Source organism: Eretmochelys imbricata, chromosome 9 (genome assembly GCF_965152235.1).
Source record: "Eretmochelys imbricata isolate rEreImb1 chromosome 9, rEreImb1.hap1, whole genome shotgun sequence".
NCBI classification, from domain to species: domain Eukaryota; kingdom Metazoa; phylum Chordata; order Testudines; family Cheloniidae; genus Eretmochelys; species Eretmochelys imbricata.
In genome coordinates, this window is record NC_135580.1 from 1,065,338 (window position 1) to 1,089,864 (window position 24,527).

General features: G+C 41.2%; 1 protein-coding gene across 4 annotated transcripts in view; it reads left to right on the forward strand.

The window, feature by feature from the left end:
* Positions 1 to 24,527, forward strand: part of ACAP2 (ArfGAP with coiled-coil, ankyrin repeat and PH domains 2) — a 121,001-nt gene that overhangs the window by 59,766 nt on the left and 36,708 nt on the right. For 3 of the 4 annotated variants that reach the window (XM_077826195.1, XM_077826192.1, XM_077826194.1), the window contains exons 10-14: positions 12,467 to 12,579; positions 16,810 to 16,830; positions 20,515 to 20,566; positions 22,559 to 22,659; positions 23,897 to 24,002. In XM_077826195.1, the coding sequence (XP_077682321.1) occupies positions 12,467 to 12,579; positions 16,810 to 16,830; positions 20,515 to 20,566; positions 22,559 to 22,659; positions 23,897 to 24,002 (393 nt within the window). The remainder of the gene's footprint in view (positions 1 to 12,466; positions 12,580 to 16,809; positions 16,831 to 20,514; positions 20,567 to 22,558; positions 22,660 to 23,896; positions 24,003 to 24,527) is intronic. The other variant, XM_077826193.1, reaches the window with a different exon arrangement.

Consider the following 24,527-nt stretch of genomic DNA (forward strand, 5'->3'; position numbering starts at 1 on the left):
AGTCGTGCCCTTGCTTTCTACATCGAGAGGGCTAAATTGTTTCGCAGATCCATACAACTCTTTGTGGCAACAGCAGAGAGGATGAAAGGACAACCAGTTTCAGTCAAGAGAATCTCATCCTGGATAATCTCCTGCATTTGGGTATGCTATGAGCAGGCGAATGTTCCGCCGCCTGCCATCTTGACCATTCATTCCATAAGAGCTCAGGCTTCTTCAGCAGCGTTTCTGGCCCATGTTCCAATCCAAGACGTCTGCAGTGCTGCAATCTGGTCATCGGTGCATACTTTCTCATCCCCCTACGCCATCACCCAGCAGGCTTGAGATGACGCCAGGTTCGGGAGAGCAGTGTTGAAGTACGCATGTCCATGAACTCAGAGCCCACCTTCTTGGGTACTGCTTGTGAGTCACCTAATGTGGAATGGACATGAGAAAGCACTCGAAGAAAAAATGACAGGTTTCAGAGTAACAGCCGTGTTAGTCTGTATTTGCAAAAAGAAATGGAGTACTTGTGGCACCTTAGAGACTAACCAATTTATTTGAGCATGAGCTTTCGTGAGCTACAGCTCACTTCATCAGATGCATACTGTGGAAACTGCAGCAGACTTTATATATACACAGAGAATATGAAACAATACCTCCTCCCACCCCACTGTCCTGCTGGTAAAAATAAAAGAAAAAATGGTTACTGACCTTTTGTTCTTAGATATGCATTGCTCATGTCCATTCCCCAACCCACGCTTTTACCCCTCTGGTCACTGAGGGAAAAATCTCCAGCAGTGGTGCACATAACGTGCACACACCTAACGTGGAATGGACAAGAGCATCATATCTCAAAGAACAGCAGTTATGGAAGGTCAATAACCGGATTTTGTGTAGATGGCAAGCTTTTCAGGGACAGGACTTGTGTATATAGTAATCCTAATTAATAACTCATTTCTCAAGTTGATGTTCAGTGTGCTGAAAAGTGTATTTTTTAATTTTCTCTTTTCCTGAGAGGTTGGTGTAAAAGTGGTGGGGCTGGTTTAGATGTGCTGGGTAGTCTGGTTTTTCTGTAGGTAAGATGGCCTCCATTTGTTATGGTTTAATTTATGTCTGTCAGGTTCATGCACATACTGCAAGGATGCTAGAAGCAATCCATATGTATAAAAATAGAATAAACTTTTATCTCATATTTGCTCAGGTACATGGTGGTTGGTGGAATAAGATGGCAACACCAGGTGAATTCTAGGACCCTTTTTGCTATAAATTTACAGACGGAAAAACAAGTATTTTAGCTGCCAAAAGAGGATAGGCAGCCTTCAGCGAATAGTATTGTCAGTCTAATGTGAGACTGCCAGATTTCTTGTTTTCTTAGTCTGATGCAGCCGTGTGTTGCAGGAACAACTGTTGTGTAATTAAATAACTTTGGACTCACTACATTAATCCCTTTCTCTCAAGGCTATAATGACTTTTTGTTTTGTAACATAGCTTATATGATGCTGTGAACACAGCAATAATACGGTAAAATATGTTTTTACTGTATTCAAAGTATGTTTTTCATTGTATTCAAACACTATTCTTTCATGTAAAAAGCAACTTAGAGTAATGGTTAGGAGGGAGCTGGAGTTAGGGGAGGTGGATGAGCAAAGTATCATAGCACAGGCTGTGTCTACGCTACAAAATTAGGTCGAATTTATAGAGGTTGTTTTTTTAGAAATTGATTTTATACAGTCGATTGTGTGTCCCCACTTAAGACCGTTTAAGTCGGCGGAGTGCTTCCACAGTACCGAGGCTAGCGTCGACTTCTGGAGCATTGCACTGTGGGTAGCTATCCCACAGTTCCTGCAGTCTCCGCTGCCCATTGGAATTCTGTGTTGAGGTCCCAATGCCTGATGGGGCAAAAAAACATTGTCATGGGTGGTTCTGGGTACATGTTGTCAGCCCCCCCCACCCCCCCTCCCCAGTTAAAGCAATGGCAGACAATTGTTTTGTGCCTTCTTTCCTGGGTTACCCATGCAGATGCCATGCTACGGCGAGCATGGAGCCTGCTCAGCTCACCGTCACCGTACATCTCCTGGGTGTTGGTAGACCCAGGACTGCATTGCTACACAGCAGCAGCAGCAGCTCATTGCCTTGTGGCAGTGGATGGTGCATTACGACTGGTAGCCATCCTTGTCGTCTCCTGGGTGCTCTTGGCCGGCCTCGGTGAGGGCGGTTGGGGTGCTTGGGCAGACATGGGTGCTCCTGGCAGACCTCAGTGAGATCTGTCAGGGGCGCCTGGACATAAATGGGAGTGACTCAGGTCATTCTCCAAGTTTTGTCTAATGGAGATTCAGTCCTGCCTGGAATATTGGCAGAGGGATAGCTCAGTGGTTTGAGCATTGGCCTTCTAAACTCAGGGTTGTGAGTTCAATCCCTGAGTGGGCCATTCTGCCTCAGGCTGCTCTCCCGGCCAGCAGCACTGCGAGTACCCAGGAGACGATGACAGCTAGCAGTTGTACTGCACTGTCTGCTGGCAAGCACCCAGGAGACGACGATGGTGGTAATGGGGCAGGTTCATGCCGTGGAACGCCAATTCTCGGCCCGGGAAAGAAGCACAGACTGGTGGGACCGCATAGTGTTGCAGGTGTGGGACAATTCCCAATGGCTGCGAAACTTTCGCATCCATAAGGGAACTTTCAGGGAACTGACTTGCTTTCCCCTGCCCTGAAGTGCCAGAATACCAAGATGAGAGCAGCCCTCACAGTTCACAAATGAGTGGTGATAGCCCTGTGGAAGCTTGCAATGCCAGACAGCTACCCGTTAGTTGGGAATCAATTTGGAGTGGGCAAACCTTCTGTGGGGGCTGCTGTGATTCAAGTAGCCAACACAATCACTGAGCTGCTGCTGCCAAGGGTAGTGACTCTGGGAAATGTGCAGGTCATAGTGGATGGCTTTGCTGCAATGGGATTCCCTAACTGTGGTGGGGCGATAGATGGAACCCGTATCCCTATCTTGGCACCGGAGCACCAAGGCAGCGAGTACGTAAACCGCAAGGGGTACTTTTCAATGGTGCTTCAAGCACTGGTGGATCACAAGGGACGTTTCACCAACGTCAATGTGGGATGGCCGGGAAAGGTACATGACGCTCACATCTTCAGGAATCTGGTCTGTTTCAACAGCTGCAGCAAGGACTTTCTTCCCAGACCAGAAAATAACTGTTGGGGATGTTGAAATGCCTGAAGTGAGCTGTAGCTCACGAAAACTTATGCTCAAACAAATTTGTTAGTCTCTAAGGTGCCACAGGTACTCCTTTCCTTACCACAGTGTAACTCTCCCCCCAGAAATAAGTAACAAATGCATTCTTAGTGCTTAGTTATCCTTGGGGACCCACCCTACCCTTTAATGCCATGGCTCATGAAGCCGTACACAGGCAGCCTGGACAGCAGTCAGGAGCTGTTCAACTACAGGCTGAGCAAGTGCAGAATGGTGGTAGAATGTGCATTTGGACGTTTAAAAGCACGCTGGCGCAGTTTACTGACTAGGTTAGACCTCAGCGAAACCAGTATTCCCACTGTTATTACTGCTTGCTGTGTGCTCCACAATATCTGTGAGAGTAAGGGGGAGACGTTTATGGTGGGGTGGGAGGTTGAGGCAAATCGCCTGGCTGCTGATTACGCGCAGCCAGACACCAGGGCGGTTAGAAGAGTACAGGAGGGTGCGGTGCGCATCAGAGAAGCTTTGAAAACCAGTTTCATGACTGGCCAGGCTACGGTGTGAAAGTTCTTTGTTTCTCCTTGATGAAAACCTTCTTCCCTGTAAGCTAACCACCCTCTCCTTCCCCCTTGAATCACCACTTGCAGAGGCAGTAAAGTCATTGTTGCTTCAAATTCATGCATTCTTTATTTATTTATTCACACAAATAGGGGGATAACTGCTAAGGTAGCCCAGGAGGGATGGGGCAGGAGGGAAGGACAAGGCCAAGCTGCACTTCAAAACTTACTGAATGCCAGCTTTCTGTTGCTTGGGCAGTCCTCTGGGGTGTAGTGGTTGGGTGACCGGAGGGCCCCCCCCACGGCATTCTTGGGTGTCTGGGTGAGGAGGCTATGGAACTTGGGGAGAAGGCGGTTGGTTACAAAGGAGCTGTAGCGGCGCTCTGTGCTGATGCTGCCTTTCCTGCACCTCAACCATACGCCGGAGCATATCAGTTTGATCCTCCAGTAACCTCAGCATTGGCTCCTGCCTTCTGTCAGCAAGCTGACGCCACCTATCATCTTCAACCTGCCACCTGTCCTTGTGTTCATATTGTGCTCTCCTGGACTCTAATATTGTCTGCCTCCATGCATTCTGCTGGGCTCTTTTAGTGCAGGAGGACTGCATGAGCTCAGAGAACATTTCATCACAAGTGCGTTTTTTTTCGCCTTCTAATCTTCGCTAGTCTCTGGGAAGGAGATGATGTTGTGAGTGTTGAAACATTTGCAGCTGCAGAAGGAAAAAAGGGAGAGTAGTAGTTAGACACATTTTAGAGAATAATGGGTAGACTCTTTCAGGGTGAACTTTGCTGTTAATATTATATAGCACATGTGCATTTGCTACAAGATCGCATTTTGCCTCTTATATTGAGGGTCTGCCGGTTTGGTGTGAGAGATCACACACGCAGGGCTGGTGGGCAACAGAATTGGGCTTGCAGGCAGCCATGGTAAGCCACGGTCTTTTGGCTTCTTTAACCTTCATAACGTGGCAATGGTTTCAAACAGCAGCGCCCGCATTTCCCATACCAAACAGCCATTGGGTTGGCTATTTAAAATGAGTTGGCAATTTAAAACGAGGGGCCAACTAATGGTTTCTCTGCTTGCTTGCTGTGCACTATCTTCAGCCGCCGCCTCCTCCTCATCTTCCTCGTCCCCAAAATGCGCATCCCTGTTGCGTGATAATCCATTGACGGAGTGAAAGCACGGGTTGGGTAGTGGTGGCTGCACTCCCTAGAATGGCATGCAAGCTCATCACAGAAGTGGCATGTCTGGGGCTCTGACCCTGAGTGGCTGTTTGCCTCTCTTTTTTGGTAGGCTTGCCTGAGCTCAAGTTTCACATGGCACTGCTGCGGGTCCCTGTTATAGCCTCTGTCCTTCATGTTCTTGGAGATTTTTTTCAAATGCTTGGGCATTTCGTCTTTTGGAACGGAGTTCTGATAGCACAAATTCGTCTCCCCATACAGCGATCAGATCCAGTACCTCCCATTCGGTCCATGCTGGAGCTCTTTTGCGATTCTGAGACTGCGTGGTCACCTGTGCTGATGAGATCTGCACTCACCCGCAGCTCACTATGCTGGCCAAACAGGAAATAAGATTCAAAAGTTCGCAGGCCTTTTCCTGTCTACCTGGCCAGTGCATCTGAGTTGAGAGCGCTGTCCAGAGCGGTCACAATCAACACTCTGGGATAGCTTCCGGAGGCCAATAACGTCGAATTGTGACCACACTACCCCAATTTCAACCCGGCAAGGTCGATTTCAGCGCTAATCCCCTCGTCGGGAGAGGAGTACAGAAATCTGTTTTAAGAGCCCTTTAAGTTGACGTAAATGCTTCGTTATGTGGACGGGTGCAGGGTTAAATCGATTGAACGCTGCTAAATTCGACTTAAACTCATAGTGTAGACCAGGGCAGTCTCCTTCAGCCAAGATGAGGAGCCAGATGCTGCCATGTCTATAAATCAGGAGTGGATTCCTTCACTGCTGTTGCTGAAGCACGTGCACATTTTGGCCCTTTGCTCCTGAAGGGAGAATGATCCCTCTCGTCCACCTAAAACAGAACTGCTGTTGGAAAAATAAGAGTTACTTCCTGGCCCTAAAATAGGGATGAAACAACCTTGTGTTTTCCCAGCTTCTGCTAACTACTCAAACTATTTCAGGTTTTGCTAAAATATCTCAAGTTTGTTGGCTTTTTTTTTTTTTCTCGTGGTGATTCAGTTTCAAAACCAAAGATACCTTTCTGTGATGCTGGCACTGTGTGAGGGGAATAGATGATTCCCCTCTCAAAAGCTGGATTTGCACAGTGGATATCCTAAATACTGGGTATGCTGTACTTATTTTTCATTAAGATTTCCTCTCCAGTCATCTCTGTGTTTGTCGCGCTGTTTGTATTTGATGTTCATTCAACCTGCCCCATTTTCCACCCTATTTTTCATTGAATTTTTTTCTCTGCTCCTTTTTTGACAGTATCACTTAAGCAAAATACAAACCCAACATTTGAACATTGAGTGCCTTCAGAGTCTGGCAAAATGAGTTTAACCATCTTTTCTATAGACTTTAATGAAGAACTTATAACCAATCACTAATTTTGGCTATTGCAAGGCTCTAGAACTGCAGTTGCTAAAGAATAGGATTATATGCAATAGCCGCAAGAAAATTATCTTATGATAAAAGTGGAAAAAATACATGTCGCATAGCAAGTTTTAAAATCCAATATGTCCAGAATATTGGTGGTGTTTTTCAAGCATTTCTGAGACATTATGGCTCTTATGTAACACTGTCAGATTTAGTAAGACGTACTGCGATGTTGCATAGGCGCTGACTTTTTAAAATTTTTTCCTGGGGGTGCTCTGCTCCACCCCTTCCCCTGAGGCCCTGCCCTTGCACAGCCTCTTCCCACCCCTGCTCCGCCATCACTCCGCCTCTTCTTGCCTCTGCTCCAAACCCTCCCCCGAGACCCCCACTGCTCGTTTTTCTCTGCATGCCCTCAAGCACTGCCTCCAGCCACCCAACAGCTGATCGGCTGCCCCCAGCCGTCCAACAGCCGATGCTGGTGGTGCTGAGCACCCACATTTTTTTTCTGTGGGTGCTTGAGCCCAGAGCACCCACAAAGTCAGCAATTAGGCGTGTGACTTACTAAATTAGTGTTGGTTGCACATGTTAAAGTTGCCTTGGGGTAGCTTTACTAAAGGGGGATCCCTGCTTTCAAAGATATGAAAAAGTAGAAGACCATACTATACATTTCAATTGTTTGTCTGGCTCATTTCCTCTACGTGACCCTCCCCCAGTAAATGGCAAATCTTGAGAAATGAATGAATACCAAAATAGAAAATATAGTTTGAATTAGAAATCTAATGTTGTAGCACTTCAGTTTTGTCTATGCTGGCTAGTGGAAACATAATTTCTGTTTTTAAATGTAAATAAATTTGCAAATTCAGTCTTTAGCAAATATTTTTATGCTTAAGGAATATAAAATTCTAAATCATGTGAAATGAGTGGGTTTATTTCCTATAGAGCTCTCTGGAAAGAGCTGGAAGTATTTTTTTTTTTTTTTTTTTCCCCCTCTGATTATTTTTGTGATTCATTAAACTTTTTTCCATTTGCCAGGATAAAAATACATTACAATAATATGACTGCTTTGCCCCTCTTGTTTATATTATGAAATACAAAGACGCTAAAGATGATACTCTGTTTGCCAGTTTCTTTTTCAACAACTACTCTGTTGCTGTTATAGAAAATCCCCCCCCCCCAAAAAAAAAAAAAAAAAAGAAAAAGAAAACCTCCACCAGTAAACTACCATGGATAGAGCATTGGAGGCCTTTAATTGGTTTTGGCTTTCTCTTGCAGTTTGATCTTTGACTCATATGTAAATGACCTGCTGTGAAGTACAAATATTAAAAATACTTAGTCAGTTGTAAAAAGGTGCCACAAGTACTCCTTTTTTTTTTTGAAATTAGTCAGTTGTGTACTGCATGTAGTTAGGAAAGTATGAAACTACTGTCTGCACCTACTCTCAAGTCTTAATGTACCATGTAAGGTTGCAAGTCAGTTGAGCTAACATCAGCAGTATTGTCCAGGCCTTAAGAGAAAGTCATGGTTTCAGTCAATGTGAATTGAAGCAGGAGCTGCATAATGAGAGAGCACTTGGATCATTCACGCAAGGCTACAAAGAAAGCAACTAATGGATCACGTTTCTTTTTACAAAACAATTGCAATGTCAAACAACTTTGCGAACCTAGAGGAGAATGTGATGACTGCATGGCACTCTTGGTTGGGCAGAAAGAATCCAGGAAATCTACCTTTTTTCCTCAGACGACAAATCACAGAAATCATTAAGGACAGTAAGATGCAAATCTTTAGCAGGTTCCATTATGTTTGGGAGTTGGTAAGTTTGAGCGAAATTAAAACATTTATTAACTTAATTACATTTTGTAAGAAGAACGTTAACTCAGCAAATTTTAGCCCTTTTGAAAAGGTTACAGTATGGAAAAAGAAACCCTGAAAATACTTTGTAAAACACTTATATTTTAAAATGTTTGTATGTTATACATGAATTCTTACATTATACTAAAATGGTACTATAATATTTATACTGAGTGTGCATTTTTATATGAAATCTTTTTAATATTTAGCATCTTCTGAATTGGGGACCAGGTATCAGAGTATTAAGGTTTATGAAGTGTTGAGGACTAAAGAAAAGTATGCATGTCTGAATTCTGGGTTTTATGAGCATCGGGTTATAACTGCTTTGTTTGTGTTGTTTTTAACATATATGCCCATACAATAGCTCGTTACTGCTAAAATTCAAAGAGTAGTTTTCACTTTTATAGGGAGTGCCTACTATCAGATTCTGAATTATTAGCCAATATTCTGATCATGATATAGTTACCTATTAAAATAAATCGGGAATAGCTGAGAATATTCTGTGTGTAAGCTCTTCGGCCATTTTATTGAATAATATACTGTCCTGGGCCCAGGCACCTGCTGTCTTTATTGCCTGCATCCATTCATAAAAGGCCTAAATTAACAGTTGTAACCGTGCCCTTCTGGGTTACCACTTTCTTCCAATCACAGGGGCAGAGCAGTGTTCCCTTTGGGATCTTTTTAGAATCCTATTAGTAGGGTATGAGGCTCATCAGTGGGAGCAGATTATGCTGTCTTTGCTGCTGCCTCCTTTTCCTTCTACCCTAGGTCTGTTCATGACACAGTTTTTGTGTCCATTCAACTATTTCAGTTAAGGGCAAGAACCCACCCCACCCCTGTGCATGTGTGCGCGCACCCCCCCCCCCCCCAAAATAGCTAAATCAGTACAACCCGTAGTGAGGACACAGGTATACCAGTATAAAGATGCCTTATGGAAGTAAAGCTTCTTCCTCCACATTTCCATGAATAAGCTATGCTTCAACAAGCATCTTTATACCGATATGACTGTCTCCATACTAGGAGGTTGTACTGCTCTAACGACACTCATATCTGATATAGTTATAAGCAATACAGAAAGTGTTGGTAGATGAGCCCCTATGGAGCAAAGCTCAAATCAGAGAATTAAATGGACGTCCCTCATTAACTTAGCTACTGCTAAAAATTAGTATAGTCTGGCCACCTTGCTCTTTGTGAAAAGTCTCTGTGCAAGTTTGTCATTCTCACCCTCAGCAATGAACTGCCCCCAATGTGATGAAGGACTGGTTAAACTTAGGGTTTGTCTACATAGCCCTGCTCTATAGGGTAGATTCAAATCCCAGCTTGCCATGAGCTAAATGTTATAGTAGAAAAGCCCTCAGTTTATTTCAATTCGTTTACAACGTGAATTAAGATAATACTGAATTCAGGTCACTTTAAATCTGAATAAGCATGACCACGCAGTGGTTTCATGCAGTTTAAACTACTCTGAAAGTGAATTCAGTTTGTTTCCTGAGTTTGCCCAAGTGTAACCAAGTTCTAAATGTATTTCTTGTCCTTTGGGCCATGGCGTAAGGTTTCACAGTGTATATATGTATATAATGTCACTCTGTGTGCATGTAAATCCATGGCAGACTTCAGCCTGTTACATGCAATGAAGATCTAGAATTTCTTAGGAAGATTTGAACTCTCCACCCAAGAACAGGTCTGTGCACCTCCAGGAATATGAAAACCAGCAACAATGACGATGTATTCTACTTATAGATCAGCACCTCCTTCATAGAAGTAAATCTGTCAGCCTCCCTGAAGAATGTACTAGCTGACCCAGTCCTGAAAAAAGCCAATATAAGATGGAGACAATCTTTCTATCGTCCTGTCTCTAGCATCATTCTGCAGTAAAATCATTGAGAAAATAGTGACAGCCAAGCTCCAGCCTTGTATGATCTCTGCAGCCATGCTGGATGCTTTGCAATCAGGCCCCAGACAAGGACACAGCATAAAGCAAGGGTGGCCAGACTTATTGTTCCTCTGAGCCACATACAGTAATCTTCAGAAATTTGAGAGCCCCAAGATATATGCAACCTGCCCTGTGGGGCGGAGCCTATTGGGACTTCATCCCGGTGGGGCGGCGCATGCCGTAGCTTTGGGCTTCCACCCCGTTGTGTGGTGCCTGCTGGGGGGCACACCTGGCTAAAGACCTGACCCACACCATTTCCCTCCCGTCCCTGCAGGGCAGAAGTCCCTAGCCTCACCACCTTGATGCAGGGCAGAGGCCCCAAGCTCCCTCCCCTAGACTGGTAGCTGGAGAATGGTGGGGGAGTGCAGAGGGCTCTGCGAGCCATGCTTTAACTGTAAAAGAGCTGTATGTGGCTCATGAGCTGCGGTTTGGCCACACCTGGCATACAGCCAGCACTAATGGCGTTAAGAGAGCCTTCTTATGGCAATGGATGGAGACTACATCTCAGTGTTTCCACACTTAACCTCTCCTCTGACTTTTGACACAGCTGCCCTGTTTAGATGTGTCAGGAGACGGTGGTGTAGATATACAATGGCTTCAATCGTTTCTCTCCAACCAGATGCAGAGAGAATGGACAACTGCTTCTCTTCCTTTCCCACATCCCCTAACCCTCACCTAAGGACCTATCCTAGTCTCCCTCTTTAGTAACCATGCAAGACCATTTAGAGAGTGGTGAGGCCAATAAAAGGTTGATGAAACTCAGCTATCTTTCCTTTTCCAAAAAGTCAACTAACGTCTGCATAAGGTTGCTGCAGGTCTACAGGTGACTAACTCCTGGAAGAAGAGCAGCTACCTCATATCAAAGCAAGCAAGACTCAAGGGAGGCTGGTCAGAAGAGGGGGAAAATCTTTGAAGGGGTGGTTGGGTATTGTGTTCCCTTTCAAATGAAGGTGCATTTTGTCATTGCAGAAATTGTTTTGGGATCGTGCTTATTATTCCAAAATCCATTGGCTGTATCTTTATTGACAGCAGTGCCCATGTTTTTTTCGGTGGACCCTGTGATGTATTTATTTTATGCTCTGGATGTTCAACTTCCATTAGGTTTGTGTTTGTCGGCAAGGTTGAGGAGAAGTCCTATCAGACTTTTAGCCAGATATGGTCTTCCTTTGCTCACTGTTTTCTCCACCTCATACATTTATTGAATAATGTCTGTTGATACATAGTTGTGAGTTCAGTCATGATTCCAAAGGGCAGTTTAGGATATGAATTTCACAGCCATCTACTGTATTTGGATGCCTATTTACTATTCATTTGATTGGGAATAGTGTTCATATCCCTTAGACATCTTTGAAAATCTCACCCTATTAATAAAATATCAGATGTAAAATTCAGATGTAATCAAAGCAGAGAGATAATAAAAGAAATAGGATCATGGGATGGGGGACTCTGTACAAAACACAAATATACAGTGTTGAGCGTAGGGTGACCAGACGTCCCGATAAAATCGGGACTGTCCCGATTTTTAGTTCTTTGTCCCGCCTCCCGACTGATGCATGGTCGGGACACCATTTGTCCCGATATTGCGGCTTTGGCCGTTCTGGTGGTTGGTTTGGGGTTCTTTTTTTTTTTTTGCTTCGGCAACTCCGGCCGCTTTTTTAACGTTACTTTTGTTTTTTTGTTTCCCCCGTGTGTCCCAATATTTTGTCCGTTTCATCTGGTCACCCTAGTTGAGTGTGTTGCTGTGAAATATAATGTTCCAGTAAAGACATGGTGATTACCACAATTTCTGCTTAATTGCAACTTTCTGAAAATATACTCTTAGTTCAGGTATTGTTACTCAGTCACTCTTTTGTATCTAGACAGTTGGATGCTCTGCTTTTAATGAAATTACAGAAGTTTTCATATTTCCTTTCAGTTTGATTTCAGTTTCTTGGCTTTTCTGCCGCTTGCCCACTGCTGATGTGCAGTTTACTGAGCTGTAGAATGCTGCTCTTTTTCGCAAGTATCTGTAAATATGGCTGGTAAAACTCCCCATGTCTTGTTATGTAATGCAATTATGACAGGTATAGATTTTGTGAAATAAAATTGACTCTAGTGCCTTAATCTTCCCTGAAAATTCACCTTCTTAATGTTCGCAAAAAGAAAAGGAGTACTTGTGGCACCTTAGAGACTAACCAATTTATTTGAGCATTATTAGTCTCTAAGGTGCCACAAGTACTCCTTTTCTTTTTGCGAATACAGACTAACACGGATGCTACTCTGAAACCTTCTTAATGTTGTGTGTGGGCCTAATAGCTGCAGAGTAATCACTAGGTATTGCAGGCATGATGCTATTGCCAAATATCTGCACAGTTTAAAATTAATGTTTTTGAGCTGCATTTGAAATTTTTTTTTTTTTTAAATACCAGGATTTCTCCAGTGATGATACTAAGCTAGAATACAATGTAGATGCAGCCAATGGCATTGTTATGGAAGGGTATCTCTTTAAGCGAGCCAGCAATGCCTTCAAGACTTGGAACAGGTAAGACTTCAAAAACTCTCCTTGTTATGGTTTGTAACCATGCTGATTATTAGGCTAAATTCTGGGCTGATTTATAACCCTGGAAAACCCATTAATTCCACAAAGTTGCCTGAGGCATAAATTGGTGCACCATTTGGCCAGTTATATTTACTGCAGTGACTGTACAGAATTCAAGGAAATTTCTTCTTTTGTTTTGTTTTCTTGCTTGTTTGAAAGCACAAGGCCAGATCTTTGCAAGTTCTCTTCTCAGAGCTTCTGTTGAAATCCACTGATGCCACAGGTGCTGGCTTCTAATTTTCCCCGGAGGTGCTCAAACCCTGCTCCACCCCTGGCCCCACTTCCACTCCACCCCTCCCCCACTGCCCCATCCCTGCTCCTCCCCCTCCCTGCTAACACCTCCTGCACACTGTTCCCTGGCCTGCAGGAGGTGCTGGGAGGGAGGGGGAGGAGTTGATTGGTAGGGCTGCCGGTGGGCAGGACTGGGGGGAGAAGGAGGGGAGCTTGGCTGCCAGTGGGTGCTAAGCACCTGCTAATTTTTCTCCATTGGTGCGCCCGCTGGCTTGCTGGATTGGGCCCATGGGTTGTGACTTCACACAAACTTTGCCTTGCTCTTTGGGTGGAGCATGAAACTCGTGATTGTGTGCACAATGTCATTTGGTCACAGCGTTGCACTAGAACAAATGTTCAGTTGATTATCAGAGTCACTGTTTCACAAGCTAGAATGCCCCATCCTGTAAGTATGGCCTACATTCCTTGTTCCTAGATGCATATATTTACAATTAGTCATATTAAAATGCATATTGTTTGCTTGCTCCCAGCTTACCAAATTATCCAGATAGCTGTGTATCAGTGACCTGTCCTCTGCATTATTTACCACTCCCCTAATTTTTGTCATCTACAAACTTTAGCAGTGCTGGTTTGGTCTTCCAAGTCATTAATAAAAATGTTAAATAGCATTCAACCAATAACAAATCTCTGCGGATCCCACTGGAAACACACCTGTTCAATGATGATTCTGTGTTTATAACTACATTTTAAGACTTGTCAGTTATTAAATGGATTTAAAATTGGCTGTGGGCCATGTTAATTTTATATCTTCTAGTTTTTTAATCAAAATGTTGTGGAGTACTAAGTCAAATGCCTCCCACAAGTCTAAGTATATTACGTCAACGCTATTACCTTTAACAACCAAACTTGTAATGCCATCTTTAAAAACATCAGGTTAGTGTGACAGGATCTATTTTCCAAAAAGTCATGCTGGCTGGCATTAATTCTATTGCCCTACTTTAATTCTTGATTAATCATGTCCTATATCAGCCATGCTGTCATTTTGCCTGCTATCAATTGTCAGACAGGCAGGCTTATAATTTCTTGGGTCATTCTGTTAACTCTTTAAATATTGGCACCACATTAGCTTTCTTCTGGAACTTTCCCAGTGCTCCAAGACTTATTGATGGTCCAGCAAGCACCTCAGCGAGCTCCTTTAAAATGATTGGATGCAGGTTATCCAGTCTTCCTGATTTTAAAAATGTCTAACTTTAGCTGCTATTTAACATGTTCCTGAGCTGCTAGTGGAATGGAAAGTGTTTTATCATATGATATGATTACATCAAATGTTTTTCCCCAAATACAGAACAGAAATATTTATAGAATGCTTCTGCATTTTGTGCATTATTATTGATAATTGTACCATTGGCACCTAGAAATGGACCAGTACGCTTATTCGGATTCTTTGTTCCTAATATATACTTTAACATCTCCTTTACTGTCCTTAGCACCACTGACTGGATTTTTTCTTGTGTCCCTCAGCTTTCCTTATCAGTTTTCTGTAATTCCTAACTTTGGATTTGTATTCATTATTATCAACTTCCCCTTTCTTCCATTTGTTGTAAATATATTTTTCTTTATTTTTATTTACAAGTACATTTCTAACTTTAGTTTGTTGCATTCTTAGGCATAAATGCAGTAACTTCCTATCTGTTTCTGAAGCCTAAAATAAGAGGTGATCAAATGCATTGTTTACATATAGAAACTGGACATCTCACTGAAATGTAATTAGAAATATGAAAGGTAAAGGTGACATAAGAACCAGTTTTACACACTTATTACAGTGACATCACACTTTATCACAATGAGATGCATTCTGTCAAGAAAAAAAGATAACATTTTTCTCTTGCTCTCCTATTTTCTGGTGTGTGGTTACTTCAATTCCCAAACTGGCCAGCTTCTCTCCATGTATTGTGCAATCCTCTGGGCAAAAGATTTGCTTTTGGTTTGTGTTCATATTCCTGAGATTCCAGAAATAGCCAGGAATCAGATGCTATAGTCCAGAGCACTCTCTTATTGGCTATACAATTAACATTATTGCCAGGAGTTCAGACTGGTTTTCAGTGTGGCGCTTTTTTTTAAGATTAGTATTGATGCTGCAGTGCAATTCTTTATTTATTTTTCTCTTTTTAAAAAAAAAAATAATTTTTTTTACTACAGAAGCAGAGACTTTAGTGTTAATTTAATTAAAAAGGTCTGTCTGGTGTTATGACAGTAATGCCAGTAAGTGGTGAAGATGTTAGAAACTTCTGTGGATTCTGATGGCTGAGGCTCATAGTTAAGATTTAAAGTTTACAGTGTATTAAAGGAAAACTGCATTAGAATGTCTCCAGTCACTTGACCGCATATAACACGACTATAGTGCTGTTTATTTCTTTAAAATGTCCTGTATATAAAAATGTAAAATGAAGCAGAAAGCATTTAGGAATTCTGATGCCTTTATACATCTGAAAAAGTTGAGAGCTGCAAGACCCAGGGAAGCGCAGGAAACTTCCACAGTGGTTTTTTTTTAAAAAAAGATATTTCTGCACACGTGAAATGGGGGGAAAAACAACAAAAAGCCTTAGGAAAAAATATAGAATTTGCCTAGAAAGTGCTGTTGAAATGTACTTTCCTGAGTCTCCTTCTACAGTGCTGATCTTCTTTCTTGCTAAGTGCAGGCTGCATTTCCAGTTGTAATTATTTTAAAAAGGGTAACTGCCAGTTCCACCCAGTTTCTGTCAATTAGCACTTTGACATCTCTTCAGTATTTTAAAATAGTTCTTTGTAACTCATTTTCTAAAAATACATTGTAGTAAAAATCATGGCACGTTTTACAAAAACATTTTGCTCTTAACTTTCCAAGATGTTTTACGTTAGACTGCCTTTTTAAAACTGCCATTGTGTTTCCTTAACTATCAAATGTATGCTGCCCTAATTAAATAAGTTTATATTACCTTTGATGAAGACATCATATGGAAATGTAAGAAAAAGGAAGTTGACAGCTTTTGGGATTCTTTGGGGGAAATTATCTGTTTACAGGCAACCCCGCCCCTTTTCCCAATAAAAATACTATTGTAAGTTTTCATTGGGTGTGGAACAGATCAGTGCAGTGCTAGCTGACAAATACTGTTGATGGTGCATGTCTTGGTATATAAGATTCATAAATAAACTTGTGGACGGATTACTAGGCAAATATGGAAACTCTACACAGTGTGACATTGTTGTGATGTAACTTATCAGTCAAGACAAAACAATTGGGTGATATTCTCTGAACATTATTTGTGATATTGAGTGTTCTTCCCTTTATTTTCATTTTGTGTAATTGTATGCTCTGCAAGTGTGTGTGTGTTTGAGGGGGATGAGGGTGGTACCCAGTGCTCCTTCTTTTTAAAGTATTAGGAGCTAAACATTTTGAAATCTTGTATACTACTTACTGTGAGTATTCATATACGTGATGATGGACATCAGTGGCGATGGGAGCTGAAATGTAGTAATTGGACAATGGAAAGCTTGCAAAGAGGGGTATGCAGATTTCTGCTGGAGTTATCGATATATGTACTAAAAGATACACACATATGTCACCTCAGTGGTTCAGGAAGTGAAACCACACTCTGTTCTTAGTGTGATGCACTCTATGGAAAATTACTTGGGTTCCTGGAAATTCAGTATTTTACAAAAATTCCTTCACTCTATCAGTGGTGTGAATGTGGTGGGTGGAAACAAACCCCTTAGGAAATACAGTAGTACTCTCTGTGTATTCTGTGCAGTTTGTCAGGTTGTGGGCACTGTAAGCCTTACCTTTGATTTGTGCTGGGTTTTCATATCATGCTAATTCTTCATTTATTTTGCTCATTTTGCATTTTCATTCCTTTCCCTCCTTTCCCTTATGTTTTAATCCTACCCAATTTTTTCACATGACAGGAAAAAGCCAGATCACATCAGGTACCAACCAGCTTTTTATACTTTCCCAATGTTCTTTGGCACGTAAAAGCTCATCATTAACCCTGCATTTCATTTTGATTACTTGCAATGGATATAAAGTGTCTGTTTATGAAAACAGAAGGATTTTGCATGGATTGACAGCACATATGCTGTTCAACACCTTTTAAGTTGATAAGAAGGTTTGATGCATTTATAGTCAGAGGAGCTTAAAACACCCCTGCTTCCCCAACTTAGTCTCCACTGTCAGACTTTTCCAGAATATATGTTAAAAGTGCTGTCTTGCTCCCATTTAAAAGTCAATAGGCATTTTGCTACTGACTTCAGTGGGAGCAGGATTGGGTCTTCAAGTGTTTCTCTTTTGATCATTCTATTTAATTCTCTGAGCCTAGATGATTCGGTCAGCTGCATGCCTGTCAAACAATAAACAAAATGACTCCCTCTTGAAAGTTGTTAAAGCTGATTTAAGTTTTATGTAAAGACACAAATGTCATTTTTAAAATTTTCTTTTCTCATTGCTCTTTTTTCTCTCTTGTATTTTCAGACATCTTAAGAACTACTCTCCACTGATTTTTGTTCTTTTCTAACTGACAAGTGTTGATTTTATTTTTCCTTTCTTTTGGATAAAGAAGTGAAATTAGCCATTTTATTTAACGGCAACTTTGAATGATATAGAAGAATTTAATGTCAAAATATCTGCCTTGTGGAGCAGCATCGTTTTAGTTATGTGCTACTAGCGAGCCAGCAGGAACAAAACTAATTTTTTTTAGGCCCCCACAAACTGTCTCTTCCCCCCGTGTTTTGAGGTAATAGAGTGATGTATTTAAAACACATGGTTGATAAAGCTCAGCACTTACAACACAGCTAGTCTCCAAATCATTTACAATCAATCCCAGGAACGCACTAAGGACGTTGCATCCAAATAATGTAGGAACAGAGGCACAAGGTGCGAGTCTGATTTGTCTTTGGACCATGCCCTTCTGTGTGGATTAGAAACCAGAGAACTTCCCTCATCGGATCTAACCCTTTTAAGATAGACTAAAATTTGGGCCTAAAAAAATCTCGATTATCTTTAATAATGAAATCACTGTGGTGCTACTAGTGACCTTAATGCACTGTATTTTGTAGTTGTCACTTTTCAGAAAATGCTATAATGCTAATGCGCAGTCACTCACCCATTTGGCATAGACCTGTGGCTAAAGTAAAGCCAGAAACTAACGAGTATTCATTATGGCATATACTGTACCAAATAAAGGGTTACATTTTCAGTGAAATTTTTTCCCCATCTCTAAAAATTTAAATCATTGGGCTTCTTTACCTTGACTTTTTGTAAAAGGTAGATAGAGCAGTGTGAAAACCTCCAAGAGAAGATCTCAGAAGTGTTGTCATACTGTACATTTATACTGTCAGATATACCATGGTTGCCAGATTGGAGTTTATTCACTGTGGAGATTCACTAAATGTTAACTGTACAAGTGGAGTGTGTTGCATTCATAAAACTCACCACACTTAACAGTATTATTAGAGATTTGCTCCATTGCATGTTATCTCTTGTGGCAGGGCTGCACTTTTCTTTGCTTTGTAGGGGTTGCTTTTCATGTATCTAACTGGTTGTCTGTACAAAAGCAAAGAATAAGTGGGAGTTTATCTTCCTTTTTCAGCCTGCTTTGTAGCTGAATTATCCATTTCTTTACTTAAAAATCTACATAATGATTGGGTTACATCCTCGATTAATACATTCCTTTTAGATGGTAAAGGTGATACCTTTTAAATTTCAGTGACTGAAATATACTGTAGTTAATAACTTGAAAAAATCCTTTCCATATTTCATCTAAGTATTTCAGTCATTTAGAATTAACCTTTATAATTTTCTAAATGGAGATCTTGCTTTTTGAAACTAAATATATTCCTACAACATTTGGAAATATAATTGTTAAAAGGTAGAAATCTCAGCTTTCTACAGGCTAAGTACTAACTGTTTTACAATAACAAATTCCTGGCATGAGTCTAATTCTTTTTATACCTTATTTCCTGCTTTGTTCTTCCTTAAGTATTTTTTGTGCTTGTGGTGGTTGAATGAATAGGGGTGTTTTGTTACTATTTGTAGTGAAGTAGAGTTCAGTATTAAACAATTTCATGGATATGTGACTAAATGTTTTGATGGGTACTTTACATAACATTGTTCTTCGTCTTAACAGGCAGCCAAAAATAAGTGACATACTGTATGAGTGTGTTTGTGATAGCCACTTTGATAAAGGTTTATTTTAATACAAGCCTGTGTTTTATATCTTATATTAAACAAATATGCCCAACTTTGACTGTAGTGCTGAATTGCTTTTGTTTTGTTTTTTAGTTTTTTCTGTACTCTTTAGCCAGTTACAGTGATTCCAATTTTGTGATTGCATCCCAAGGAAATAGAGTGGCAGTTAATCAGTTATATTTGTCATGTTTCGTGTATGGTAGCCTGATCTGATGATGAATCAGATGTTCTGGACCAGGGTCCTATATGCAGTGTCTTTTCCAGAGTAGTAGCAGTATTTCCAACCCCAAGCATTCAAAAACCATGAGTCAGGGCCCCAAAAATAAGATTGGCAGTTTTGGGAGTCTTTTTATTTGCCTTCTGGTATTTGAGCCTGCAGGGTGAATTTGCTTCATGTTTTCAAGCTTCTCTCTCCAAAAGCAGGGGCTAGGAACTAGCTTAAAAAAAAAAAAAAAAGGTTGATTCTCATGCAGTCTCTTAGAATCATAGAATATCAGGGTTGGAAGGGACCTCAGGAGGTCATCTAGTCCCACCCCCTGCTCAAAGCAGGACCAATCCCCAGTTTTTGCCCCAGATCCCTAAATGGCCCCCTCAAGGATTGAACTCACAACCCTGGGTTTAGCAGGCCAAAGCTCAAACTATTGAGCTATCCCTCCGCCTTGATTCTAGCATCTAGGGCTTTAAGAAACACCAAATACTAGAAAACTTGCAATAAATCGCAAGAGGTGGCAACACTGCAATAGTTTCAGCAACTTCATAAGTTATTTCTAAAACCTCTCTCTCTCAAAAAATATTTGAGTGAGGAATTCATATATTCTAAGGCTGGAAGTGACTGCGGTGATCACCTAGTCCAACCTCCTGCATAACAGTTCATGGAACTTCCCCGAAATAATTCCCTGTTTGAACTAAAGCAGTTATTAAAATCACATCAAATCTTGATTTTAAATTTGCCAATAATGGAAAGTCCATCACAACCCTTGGTATATTGTTCAGTGCTTAATTACCTCACTGCCTTGATTTCAGTCTGAATGTCTAACCTCTCAGCTTCCAGCCACTCCATAGTTTAAGTGTTATTGGTAAACAAGCTAAAATAGATTGATAAATAACAATTTAAAACATTTCGCTTGTCATAAAAATATAGATGTGACCATACATTGGAATATGTAACTTTTGGAATGAATAGCTTCACTAACATAGTGATAATGTGCATGCACTTGTGTATGATTTAACTAACGTGAATCTTGCTTAATTTCTTTTCTTTTGTCTTGATGAAAAAGCCCATCCTTGTGCAAATTTGTCAACACTTACTGAGACATAACTTTTGTGAACTATTTTATTCAGTGTGATTCCATAGATATGTTTGTCTGTTACAACCAGTAAGCACTGTGAAATCAGTTAAATGTTTGGATGTCTTCTTATTTATATAGACGCTGGTTTTCGATACAGAATAATCAGCTTGTTTACCAGAAAAAATTTAAGGTAGGTACTGTACTTCCAATACCCAAGAATGTTGTTAATGGGAATTAGGGTGGTCTGTTGATTAGAGCAGAGGGATGAAAGTTGAGAGATGCTGCCACTCATTTGCAACATGACCTTGAGCAACCCACTTAATTTCTCTGTCTCAATTTTCTCGCCTATAAAATGGGGCAATATCAACTTTGTAAATCTCTGAGATCCCTGAATGATAGGTGATTTGTAAGTGCTCATTGTTACATTGGGGTTCCTGATAATGATTCCACAGGTTGGGCTGCATTCCAAAATGAGCATAAACTCCTGTTTTTCTCTCAAAGTAGGCTGCTGGTTGCTGTTAAATTTCATATAGTATTAGTTTTTATGCCCTTTGAATTTTCTGTGCAGTTTTTGTCTCGCTTTCATTCAGAAATTTGTAATAGGAAGACTTTTAATTTGGGCTTTAGTTAAAACTGCCAGTGACAAATTTAGCTTTTCATTGTTGGCTGATGCCACTTTTAAAAACATTGTCTGTTTTCATAGAACTTGGGAGAGCTGTGGTACATGGGCAAATCTGGTGCAATAGGTAGCTTGTTTTTTAAGTAATATTCTTCCTATAATTGAAAATTTTTGTGTGCACACACAAACCTGATTGGGGCCAGGAACGTGCAGTCCTGTTTGATTGATTGGGAGGTGCAGGTGGGCAGATCCACATAAAAATTTCTCTGTTAAGAGTTACACTTTTGTCAGATTTTATCCTACAAGAGAAGGTATGTGGAGCTGCTGCTGGACACAGTATTCTATGATGCTTCAACACCAGCTATATTTCTACCCCTACTGGTCTGCTCCCTGCCTACTTATCCACCTCCCACCCCTAATTAAAAAACTTATAGGAAATGAATACATGGAAAGCTTTGTTGTGAAGCACTTGGGGGTTGCTACACACAAGATGCCTGACCCAACCCACAAAAGCAAGGCTATGAAAAATTAAGCTACTTTATATACATATTCTCTTTTCTTCTACCCACAAGCGCACACCTTACATTATCACAGCTACCAAATACCACAGATCGCTCAGAGCATCCCTAACTCTGCCCCACCTGCAGCCCAGGGAGGCCAACCTTCTTCATTCCCTTCAGCAAATATGCCTGTACCAAATTATCCGTTTCCCCATACAACTAACTTCTGCACCAAACGCCCACAGTTACTAGTGTTGGGGGAGAAGAGTCTAATAAAGGATTGTGTGCAGAAGGGCAGAAGTGGGGTGGGGGTGGCAGAGTTAGTTAGAAATTGCCATAGTGGATCAAAACTGAGGTCCATATAGTCCAGTGTCTTGTGGCCAGCAGCTGGGTGTGGTGTGTGGTCTGTTGTGTAAGGTGGCTCTGGTAATGGTTGGATTACCTGTGGGTGGACTGGAAGAATGAATGTACTGATTAGGTGGTTTAACTTTTTTTTTTCTTTTTTCCATTTGGGGGTTTGTCAGGTCTGGGAGTGTGTGGCAATCCTAACAGCTTCGTGGTAATGTTTTGTGAGCAGTATTATTATTATTCTACCATGATCACACTGTAGACACCATAACAAATATTATACTTCAACAAAATCCTTAAACTAGCATCAGTTTTTGTTTTTTTTTATGGACCCAATTTTTAAAGCACCTTCAACTTAGCGTCTGATTTTGCACTTGCAGTGAAATGTGGGCACATTTAATTGTGACCCCTCTGTCTGATTTGCAAGCTAATTATTTTCTTCTCAGAAAGAACAGTGGTACTCAGTTGAGCCACTGTGCTGTTTAAATATCAGCTGTCAATCACACCGTCAATTTTTATAGGAAAGGGGGGGGGTTCTCCCAAGTCTGTATTACATTTTCATACACATTAATGTTTAACTTCTACTATGGATATTACATGCAGTCTGTTTTGATGAAATGGAAAAATTGGAAAGCAGTTGGGACTAGCAGTGGCTTCAGTAAGTTTCTCCCCTCACCATAAACTTGACTTGTTTTGTTCATTTTACCTTTTCTAGGATAATCCCACAGTAGTCGTTGAAGACTTGCGGCTTTGCACAGTTAAGCATTGCGAAGACATAGAAAGACGTTTCTGCTTCGAGGTGGTCTCTCCAACAAAGTAAGGGGTAATTTTTTTTAAAGTTCATATATAACACAAGTTTTACATACCCATTTCAGACTTGGAATTTAAGAAGGCCATGTAGGGTTCTGGACTAGAGGACCTCTTGAAGTCTCTTCCAATCCTATGATTCTGTGTTTTGGGAGTGGTCACAATGGGAAAAGAATCTCAACCACTTTGTTTTCTAAATTCTGGGACCTGGAGCATGTGATATTCTGGGCAGCCGTAGTGACTATTCAGTCTGCTTTTTGCACTTGTAATAAATATGCATTCTGGTGCTCGTTATACAGTAGTACAGTTGGTAGGCAGATTGCTGCTATATGGATCAGTTGCAGGCAGTACTGTCAGGCTGCTTCTTAATAGTACAAAAAATGGCTTCCAATCACGTCTGATAATTTCTAAATTCAGTAATAAAGCACAACATAATAAAAGGAAAATATTGAATTTTTAAAAAGTAAATATTAGCCCAAGCAGCACCAGATAGTATAAAATACTGCCTAGTGTGTTTAGAGAGAAAAGGCAGCTCTGCATGTGCAAAAACTGGACATTCATGTCACGTTAGTGTCCTGTGGTATAAGGCCAGCTGCTCTTGCAGGGCTCTGTGTGTGCGTGTGTGTTCTCTTCATCTTATTATTTGTCTGTTTCCTGCTCTTTCTCCCTCTACCCTGTAGCCGAAGTCTACCTCTATTTGGCTTTTGCCTATCTACGCTTTCTCAACCCTTCAGTTTGACACTTGATTACTTGTTTTCTCTGAATGTTAGTGGGGGCAGCGGTTTTTCCTCTTTAAATCCCTGAAGTCTCCTGCCTTTGAATTCAGTCCCATATGTTAGACATCAGAACTTTGTGCCTTCTCTAGGACTGATGTCCATGTCCTATTTAGTCAGTCATGCAGGTGAATGGGAGTTGAGGATGCAAAGCAGAAACTTCAGGATAACCACATGGAAATTTAAACAGCAAATTAAACCATCCTTTGGATTTCTTAGTGTCCTACCAAGGTATCCATCATTTAGATTTGAGTATTTTGAGGCAGGGAACGTCTTCATTCTGTGTTTATGAAGGCTCAAGCACATGCCAGCTGTTAACAATAATAGTAACTGTGTGGTATAGTATGTATACAAGGATGTGCTGAAGTTTCTAACATAAAACTTGCTTAAGAGTCTGGGTTTTAATGAGTGAGTCTCTTCTTTGAGCCAATTGGTCGGTTTGCTTGAATCTCAGTCTGTCTTATTTCTCATAGAAGCTGCATGCTCCAAGCTGATTCTGAAAAGCTGCGGCAGGCATGGATTAAGGCTGTTCAAACCAGTATAGCTACGGCATACAGAGAGAAGGGGGATGAATCCGAGGCAAGTACATTTACCTTTCAGGATCCAGTAATACAGTAAACCATTTCTGATCCTTTTTTCTTCAAGTGAGAATTGTAGACGAAATTTAATTATTTTTGTGAGGTCTCTGATCTGTCTCTACTCAGCTTTTCATCTGGTAAGGTTATTTTGACCGTTATGTTTTGAATCAATAACTTCTTTGAGTGATTATCTACACAGATTTCACTGTTGGAGTGCGTGCACCCCAGGTGCACAGATTGGGTTATTTTGAATGACAGTGTCTGTTGAGGGCTCCAGGGGCACAGGTGTGGTTCTGCTCCCACTGTAGATGAGAGAATAAGCGGCAAGGTGGCCTCAACCACCTTGCAGAGCACCAGCATGTGTCCCAGCGCCCAGGGTAAACCATACCAAAAACTACAGAGATCTTGGTCCTCCTTCAGATACCAGTCCTAGCAACAATTCCAACAGCGTCTCTCAGAACTACTGAGGAAATGTCAGTGGTTCCACTCGCAGTGCTCATCAGTCTCACCCTCCATAGCCCTCCGG